This window comes from Papaver somniferum, chromosome 7 (genome assembly GCF_003573695.1).
Source record: "Papaver somniferum cultivar HN1 chromosome 7, ASM357369v1, whole genome shotgun sequence".
Classification (NCBI taxonomy): domain Eukaryota; kingdom Viridiplantae; phylum Streptophyta; class Magnoliopsida; order Ranunculales; family Papaveraceae; genus Papaver; species Papaver somniferum.
Genome location: NC_039364.1, coordinates 116,666,056 through 116,675,815, shown reverse-complemented (window position 1 = coordinate 116,675,815; position 9,760 = coordinate 116,666,056). Strand labels below are relative to the sequence as shown.

Genomic DNA, 9,760 nt, shown 5'->3' with positions numbered 1-9,760 from the left:
CAGCAAGAAATTATTCAATGTGATTGCCGCTTTAATAGCCTCGTTTCTTGAAGGGGGCTCTATTTTAGAACTCTCATCATCTTCTTCCACATCTTTATCAACTCCATAACGCTCTCGATTATTTCTTCATCTGTCAACAACTGTGTAACTTCATTTTCTTTCGGATAATTTTGGACATCTTTGACATTCATTGAATTGCGATAGCCCAATTTCTCGATCAAATTTTGAAAGTATTGAGTGATTTCACTGTTTGTATGTTCATCCAAATTGTCTAAGCTTGTGTTATCTGTTGATCGAAGTTTACAATGACGAAAGCATCAATTTTGTCTAACTTGTGATATGAAATTTATTTATAAGTTAATAAAATATTAATTAATGTATAAATTAATAATTATTAATTTATCGGTTAATTACTATCTCGTTTAATTAATAAATTTTGATGGTCCCGACAGCATTAATTTATAGAGTTTCTACTGTAACTTGTTGATCAGCAAATTTTTATGTGGACACCGCTCTTCAAGAACCCACATTTGATGAGTTTAAACTTTTTTGTTCACACTGCTCTTAAAGAACCCACATTTGGGATACTTTTTGTGACGGTCGACATGATTTTTCAATGCCGATTGTTGCAGTCTTTCAATGCCGATTGTTGCAGTCGGCAAGATTTTACAGTGCCGACAGGAAAAAGAAAATATATGTATCCCCCGATTTGTTGGTATCCCCAAATGCAGAATCCTCTTAAAAGATTGCTAACAGAGCACACAACTAAGCAAACTCTTATAGATTGACTAATGGGATTAAAGTACTCAGTTAATTTACCACGGGACGATTACAAAACATAATTGGCTATCTAACAGAGGGACTACAGGATTTAGTTAATATTAGAACATATTATTTAACATGCAGACGCCAATGTTCATGTAAGGATTACAATCCTTTGTTATCTAACAGGGGGACTTTGAATTTTACACTAATCTCAAAGTAACATCGTCTCTATGAACATGAATGCTGTTCCAATGAATGCAATTGGCTCTTGATTTCAATTTGTCTTCAGCAAACACCAATTACAATCAATGGCCTTTATACTTTTGAATTTCTTTTGATCGCCTTTCTGAAAAACCCTTATGCACCAAAATTCCAGGTTCTGAGAACTCTTTGCTGATCCTGTCTGAAATTCGGCATGGGTTTGGCCTTGAAACTGAGGCTTTGCCGCAGTTTTCTAACTTCGTTGTCATCTTTTTCCTGCACACCAGAAAAAGAAAAGTTGAAGGCTTTTTTTGTCGAAGCACTTGTGAGTGTATAACTGTGTATTAAGGTTCTACCATATCGTAGAGATATGAGAGGCACAGAATGAAATTAATTTATTTTATATTTCAATGTTAAGAAAGATGACACTCATGGGTATTTAGCCTGGTCGACACAAGTAAAACGTTGAAACCCTTTTACCTATTAACCCATTTTCTGGCCAAATGACAAAAATAGTTATAGCTAAACTCAGCAGATCTATACTGATTCTACCAAATAACAATATCTGGGCAACCCATGTTAATATATCAAAGTCAAGACAAAGTATAAATACCTTAGACTTGGCTTCAAGCTGCATTTTCTGTGCCTCCTTGGCATTGAATTTCTCTTCAAGCTTCTGAAAGTACTGGGAGAGCGATGGTAAAACAGGTAAGAATATTAAATATAAAATGATCAAACAGCACAAGTACATTGATACTGCTCATTAACAGAAAACTCCAAAGTGAAAACTGAGCCAAGACTTGCCTCCTTCCGTTTTGCAGCTCTTTCATCAGTCCTGAAGTTAAAGGAAGAGGAGGCAACAGGGGACCAAGCTTTATTCCTGGATGAACTCGAAGAACTTGAAGAACTTGGATGCCTGTCATGAAAATATGAGATTTCTTTTAGGTGTAAATGCACCGATGATGCACAAGGAATCAATTTTATTTAGGCAGAAAGCTAAAGTGGTCTGCCTGCCGTGATAGATATGAGATTCCTTTAAGGTGTAAATGCACTGAGGATCCACAAGGAATCAATTTTATTAAGCAGAAAGCTAAAGTGGTCTTCTTACCTGCACGCTTAACCTATTTGCTGAATCTAAATCACTACCTAACAATTATTCACATTAGCGTTAAACTCGAAGAAGTTTCTGATAGATGGGAATGTTATATTTGTCTCTTAACACTGACAAGATCCATATCCAAGAGCAGATGGAAAAGCTTCTTACTCTATACAAAGGGATTGACATTTCACATCTATTTTGGTGCTTGCAGGGGATGTGGGTGTTTTAGACATGTAATTCACAAATGCTGAAATTAGTCCCAGCTACATTTAGTCACAAAACAAGAATTAAAAAGAGACAGTTACAATTTTGTCAAGCAATGAAGCAACAAGTATAAAAGCTTCTTACTCTATAGTGAGAGATTGCCATTTCACATCCAGTTTTCTGCTTGCAGGAGCTTTGTTCCCAAGCGGTGCTTTAGACCTGCAATGCATGAAGGGTGACATTAGTTGTCGTAATATAAACTTACCAGAAAAAGGTTCCAGCATTGTCCATTGCAAGTATTGTAGCTTCTTACTTTATCGAGACGGATCGACAATTCACATCCAATTTTCTGCTCGCAGGAGCTGTGTTTCCAAGGGGTGGCACTTGGGACCTGTGATACTCACATGCTTAGATCAGTTGTTTCAATCTAACTTATCAGCACTGGGGAAAATTATATATTATAAAAATGTTGCAGTCCTAATTGCACAGCCCTCACTACACAACAAGAATTGACTAAAGCAAACAAGTCTTAAAGTAACTTCCTCAAAGAAACTTATAGTTGCCTCAGCAATGCAAACACTAAAAGTGGAACATACATATCTGGATGTGATTAAAATGTTTAAACCCGAAGTCTTGAAGCTAGACATAGATAATAATTACCTTTTACTCCCAAATTGAGGTGTTACTGGACGAGGTTTCGGAACTCCATTCACGCTCGCAGAGGCCTGCAGCTCAACCACAAAATTATTTCAGTTGCATTTTGTTTCTATATCCTGCTTACAGAATAACATATAGAAAGAAACCAAGATTGGGACAGGGGGGGACATAATCACCCTAGATGGAGGTCTGAGAGGAGTCGAGCAGTTCTTGGATGTGTTATTCGGAATTGAAGCAACTCTGGAGTCTCGATTCTTGTAAAGAATGGGCGAAGACAGTTTACTGATTTCACCAGAACGACTTGGGGAAGGTGTAAAATTGATTGACATATGAAGTGATTTTGGAGTTGATATATTTTTATCCATGGCATCTCTTGCAGAATTCTTACTGTTTGGAGTGGCATTGTTTTCCCTTTTAGATTGAACAGGAGTGCTTGGTCTTCGGGGTTGAACAGGAGTGCTTGGCCTTCGGGGTTGAACAGGAGTGCTTGGTCTGCGAGGTTGAACAGGAGCATTTGGTCTCATAGGTTGACCAGGAGCCAGACGTTGAACAGGAGTGCTTGGTCTCAGAGGTTGAACGGGAATGCTTGGTTTGCGAGATTGAACGGGAGTGCTTGGTCTTAGAGGTTGAACGGGAATGCTTGGTTTACGAGATTGAACGGGAGTGCTTGGTCTCAGAGGTTGAACGGGAATGCTTGGCTTGCGAGATTGAACGGGAGTGCTTGATCTCAGAGGTTGAATGGGAATGCTTGGCTTGCGAGATTGAACAGGAGTGCTTGGTCTGCGAGATTGAACTGGAGTGGTTGGTCTGAGATGTTGCACAGGAGCAATTGGTCTCGGACGTTGAACAGGAGTGCTTGGTCTCAGACGTTGACCAGGAGTGCTTGGTCTCTGGGGGAGAACAGGATTGCTTGGTCTCCTCGAGTAGGAAGAAGTGCTGGGACTCTGAGCGTTAACAGGAGTGTTGGGTCTGGCAGCTGAGGATGGGTTTTTCAATGCTTTGCTGGAAAATGGAGAAGCCGCTGGTTTTCCTTCGGTTGCCGACTTTGAAAGCTCCTGTATGGCAGGGATACTCTCCTGGAATTCCACAAACCAATAAGTGAGTATAATAACAAAAAATCTTAACACGGAGAATAAGAAAAAAGAGAACAACTACTATACCTCTAATGGTGACTTATCAATATGCTTCACTATACAAATCTCTACCCCGATATCATTCCCCTTGGTATTCACATCTTCATGCTGGTTTGGTGACTCAATCTGCTTATAATCCTCCACAAGAATCTCCTCTTTAATTACAGGTTCCGCTTCTTCCACTTTCGATGTCTCGAAGCTACAACTTTCATAACCAGAGTTACATACATTAGCATCAACGTCACACCCAACATCAGCATTGAACACCTCTCCATCATCAACAACCACATCATTACACAATTCATCTAGCTCCGGATCCATATCACCACCACCACTCATCCCACTGCTTTGTTCCTCCGGTTCAAGGACATCTTTATTGGCAGCCAAAGAAGCCGCCTCCTCTGCGGCAGCAGCTGCTGCTGCAGCCTTCCTTTCAGCAATTGCCTTGTAATGTGCTTCAAAATAAGCCTTCTTTTGAGCAACAGACCCCGGTCTAGAATACTTCTCAACTTCCTCTAAGTGCCTATTATTGTTAAAAGAAGACCATCTCTCCCAATCTAGAGGCTCCGTCATATATCTCCCAAACGAGATTGATTCTCCGAGAGCACGCATTGGGTTCCCCTGAGGCAAAATTATCACATCCGAAGTCAAAAACTCGCAACTCTCTGTAAGAACACAAAAGCATACAATCCCAGCACATGGCAGAACAACCATCAGATTTCAAAGATCACATGAAACCCTAGGACAAATTTTTCATAAGTAATCAAGAAAAGTTTGAAACTTGGACAAAGAAAAGATTATAATTTGAAAATCCCATGAAGGAAATTGCAAGAAGAGTAACCCTAAATCAAGCTAAACAAAGAATCGACTCCACATTTCATCAAAATATCAAAACCCCGTTAACAAAAACAAAATGTTTAAATCAGAATTGTTTTCCCACAAACCTCTTTAGTATCATGGTGAGTTTCAGAAGAGAATGTTTGCATGATACAAGCTGAATCACCCATGGTGAGAACACCAATAATTCCTACTTCTGCTGCTGCTACTGCTTCTACTTCTACTTCTACTTCTCTGTGTGAAAGTTGAGATCCCCAGAAAACATTGAATTTAAAATTTGAAATTCTTCAAATGTTGGGGGTCCATGTGAGAAAACAAAATCTGGGTTTTTTTTTTCTTTCTAGGGTTACACAAGAAGTGATTACAGAAAAGGAAATGCTTTGTTTAATTTTGGTGTGCAGAAAAAACTGAAGTAATAATAAGTGAGCTTTTGTTCTTAAGAGAGTGGTGGGGTTATTTTTGTAATTATTTTTGAATAAAAGGTGTTTCTTATAGTTTTTTTGTGGTGATTGGTTTGGTAAATTAATTAATAGGATGGATTTGTGGGGTTACTTTTATAACGTCTATTAATCTTTACTACTATTACTAATTGTTTAATTTAGCTTAAAAAATTGTTATTCAAATATCTTAAAAAAATCATTCTATAGATGGAATCAAAATAACCAGATGGATGATTATTTTAAAATTTTAATTTCGAATTTGAAAAAAAAAAAAATTTACATGTGGGTTGATAAAAGCAAAACTTTTAACCGGCAAACCAGCATTCTGGTCCGGAATCTGGATGGCATTTGGCTATTTGGCCTTGCTGACGGTTGTTTTGTACTAGTAATACATACGGAAGTGATACACATCCCGGGATTAAAACCCAAGAAAGAAATGGGGTGGTCCCCTTGTGATCGGGCGGATTTGCAGGGGTATATTTAGCGTGGGTCTCATCCTTTGTTTCTTGTTGTACAATCCGCGGGATGTAAATCATTTTCCGTAATACATATGCTCTTGAGTTTTGGGAGAGATCTTGGTTCTTGGTATAGCACAATATAGGTTTAGGCTTAGCATTCTTTTGACTAGAGGTTGATAGAGGCTTTTTTTTTTCCTTCTTGTGATGCTTTTTCTTTTCCGTCACTATGGTAAATTGTCAAATTTATATAAAACAAAACAATATTCACCACCAGATACATTTTTTCGGAAGTACAACAAAAAATTGTCAAATTTTCATAAAAAAAACCATATTCACCACTAGATACACTAAATTAGTGAATTCGTATGGGATTTGGTAACTTCGTTTTTTTTTTCTTTTTCTTTTTTATAACCGATGGCTTAAGAAATGCTAAAGGTCTGGCTCAACAGTTGGCATAAGCCAGATTGGAGGTCTAGACCAAAAATAAGTTTTAGGGTTGTTTTTTGCTTATGCAGCCAGAGAATGAGCAATAATGTTACAAGTTCTATATTGGAAAGAGAAAATACAAACTACAAGACTAGAACTAAAAAGAAAAATGCCTTTGAAAAGATCAATGCGTCCATTGGTTTCCTTCGAACTTTCCCATTGAAAAAATGGTCACTCAAATCTTTAGCAACACTTTCAACTATGATGTTAGAGAGTTGTTGATCCACTATTTTCTTCAAAACTGCCCGGATAGTCCTAGTTTTTGCTTCTTCTGGAGAATAAACTTCAAAAGTGATGGAGCACAAAATGATGGTTTGTTAGACAAATCTCGCGTTATGTAACCTGCACCGTTAGCCAAATATATATAGTCGAAAGCACCATCATTTAATCCAACCAGGAGGCATCCAAGTCTTAGGACCAATGACATTAATAATAAGGGAATGGGATATAGTGGAACTCCTTAAGATAATCATGACACAAGCTCTAGAAATCACAACAACTAGATTATCCTTATTTGTGCTAACATAAGATTGTTTCCACTGTTCCAGATGGACCACATAATAATAGCAAAAAAAAAAATTGACTTATCAGACAAAGAAGTGACAAAGTTAACAAGCCAATACCAATCATGCGAGGAAGAGCTAAAAAGGTTATGAGCAGGCAAACATGGAGAAGAAGAAAGCCAAACATAAGCGGCAAAAGGATATAAAACCTGTTGATGGGAGAAAACGATTTATTGGTTTTTTGAGGAAAAGTGAAGAGACGACCAGACGGGGACTCTTTGACCGAGCAAATTGCTTTAACCTTTTGCAAACAGATGCACTGCATGGGAGTGCTTTGAGTTCAAGAGATCAGTCTGTAGGACTCCGGCCTAAACCAAAAAAATGGACGTTACAGAGTCATGTTCGGTCACAAGAGAGGATGGGTCGGTATGTAGGAGGGAAGCTAAGAAGTGTGTGTGAGATCAATTACGATCAAAGGATTGTGAATGTGTTGTAGGTTTCTGCAAATTGATGAACTGTTGGTTTCCAGTAAGTTTGAATTCTGCTCTGTTGAGAGTGATTGTTCAGATGAGAATTCTTTGTGATAATTCCCGTATATCTGTGTCCTTTTTTCAATCATGAATTCGGAAACTTATTCATATTGCAAGAATGTAGACACATTGATTTCAAGTAAGTGTGACGGTTGCTTGAGTGAAAGAATGGGAAAGTGGGAGATCGTGGTTTAACCAGTTTCATGTCCTGCGGAGACTTGGTTGATCGTCCTCTGATAAGCACGTATGTGCTACATTTTTTGCCCATATTTATATTAGCTAGGACTCGATATTGTTGTTAATAATACTATTTTAATGCTTTTGTAGAAAGTAGAAGTAAATCCAATCATCCAAGAATAAATGACGAAATGTGAAGCTAAAACAGTGCTTGCCACAAAAAAAAAAAAAAAAAAACAGCAAGGTTACTCGAGACACCAAAGCCAGACAGAGAAGGGATGATACACAAGGGGGACGGTCTAATTAAAAACAAGGAGGTCAAGCACGTACACATGCTTTCCCCTGAATCATGGTTTTGTGGGGCTCAGAAGAACAATCGTGTGATTTTCATGCAAGCAGAAAACATTATAGGGGTTACTATGCCATGTGTCGTTGCATATATGCATAGTTTTGGGAAGTTGGAAAGGAAAGCCTGTTAGGTAGTGGAATATTGGAATAAATAAATGGGTCGACGTGAATATCTTGTTGGAAGGAGAAAAATGAATTAAAAAGATTTTGCTTTCCCACCAGTGGGATTCTTTGTAAGTCTACCAAATATGCATGCAAGTAAAATGAAGAAGAATATATATATGGGGAGATCACATTGATGACCACCATGCAAGTTTCAATTAAGGCTAATTAAGAGAATGACGACACACATTTATTTGGTATATATTTTCTGTATTGTGAAGAAGAAAAAGGGGGGTTCTGAGGCCGGTTTTGGGAGACGAATAGAAGGGAGGCGGATACAGAGCCGTGAAGGAGAGACGGAGAAGGGTTTGCGTTCTTCCGTTTTTCCAATTCCATTTCGATTAGCTAGTGAATATCTAATATATTTATTTATGGCTTTTGAGAAAGCGATGGCTTGTTAATTACTTTGTAACTAGGGTCTTTATGGTTCAAACTACATGGGTATTAGGCCATTTTTGATTGATTGGATTATATAGCAATAGACCATTTTGAATTGAATAAATAATTCCATTATTTTATATGTTGATTTAATGATAATATGAGTTGTTCCTTCACCGGTTTCGTATAACCTTTGTGCATATTTGTTAGGATCGAAAATATATTTGTCTACTTATTTGATATTTCATGCTTGGGCTAAATCCTTTGATGGGGTATGCTTAGAATAGCCAGGTATTATTTGAGAACCTGTATTTAGTTTCGTATAAATTTCTCGCTAATGCAATTTGATGGTGCATGCTTTAGTTTAGTCTTTTGATGTGCCATGCTTAGGGCGTCCCAGTGATATTTGCGACTCTAATATATATAATAGGTGATGTCAATAGAACGAACAATAAATAATTCATGAATTATGTTTCATTTCAGTATTTGAATAGAAATAGTGGTGGATACATTAAACCCTAGTTACCAACTCTCCCATTTAATTCGTTTTGTTACTTGAGTTTATTCTTCTCATTGTCTTTATTCTTTCAAAAATCCAAAAACATCTTTATTTGTTAGTCCATTAGAGATATTGATTACGTATTTCCACCGCTCCTCGTGGGAACGACCTGTACTTGCCATTGTTCTACTAGTTAGACACCGTGAAATTGCGGTTTATATAAATAGGTATCTCCGGATCCTATCATCCGCCCACTGCTTTGCTAACTTCCTCAACCGCTTGCACGACTTACTCACATCTCTCATCGTGGATGAACACACGTGCCGCAAGCCGCTAGACCAAAACCCTAATAAATATTCCCCCATGTGACATGAATGATGTTTAATGTTTATGGAGTTTGCAAGGCATACGTTTATTTAATTAGTCAGTTGTTGACTTGATTAGACGATGATTCTTTGTATTACTGAGTCGAGCATGATTGACGAATGCTCTAGGATTCATAGATTGAGCATGTCTGTTGAGACAGATGTATAGTTCTCGAAAGAATGTTGATAGTTGAATCAATATGACGAATATTGATAGTCTAAGAAAATATTGCTCGTTTAATGAATTATTGAACATTGATAGTTGAATCAATATTTCTAGTCTAATATTGCTCACTTGATGAATTATCAAATATTGATAGTTGAATCAATATTTCTAGTCTGAGCAAATATTGCTCGTTTAATGATTATTGGTAGTACGACCAAATAAAATATTAATTTAAAATATTGGCAACTGGACCGAATATGATTAATTAGAATGTTGATTTCTGGATCAACATAAAATATTGGTGTTTGAACCTGTTCAGAATTATGCTTTGCAGAGCATTTGATTTGAAACC

At 37.4% G+C, this 9,760-nt stretch overlaps 1 protein-coding gene across 5 annotated transcripts; it reads right to left on the bottom strand.

The window, feature by feature from the left end:
* Positions 1-792: 792 nt before the first annotated feature.
* On the bottom strand, positions 793-5,299 carry LOC113298225 (protein WVD2-like 7). 5 transcript variants are annotated; one of them, XM_026546918.1, is made up of 10 exons: positions 5,004-5,299; positions 4,087-4,724; positions 3,103-4,002; positions 2,930-2,994; positions 2,583-2,660; positions 2,414-2,488; positions 2,231-2,296; positions 1,771-1,882; positions 1,580-1,651; positions 793-1,242 (listed from the first exon to the last, which is right to left on the bottom strand). In XM_026546918.1, the coding sequence occupies exons 2-10, from the start codon at positions 4,669-4,671 to the stop codon at positions 1,123-1,125; spliced, it is 2,073 nt and encodes a 690-aa protein (XP_026402703.1). In that variant the 5' UTR covers positions 4,672-4,724; positions 5,004-5,299; the 3' UTR covers positions 793-1,122. The 5 variants fall into 5 exon arrangements, with proteins under 5 accessions (XP_026402703.1, XP_026402700.1, XP_026402701.1 ...); XM_026546915.1 differs by having other exon boundaries at positions 4,087-4,680; XM_026546916.1 differs by having other exon boundaries at positions 1,580-1,642; positions 4,087-4,680.
* Positions 5,300-9,760: the final 4,461 nt, after the last annotated feature.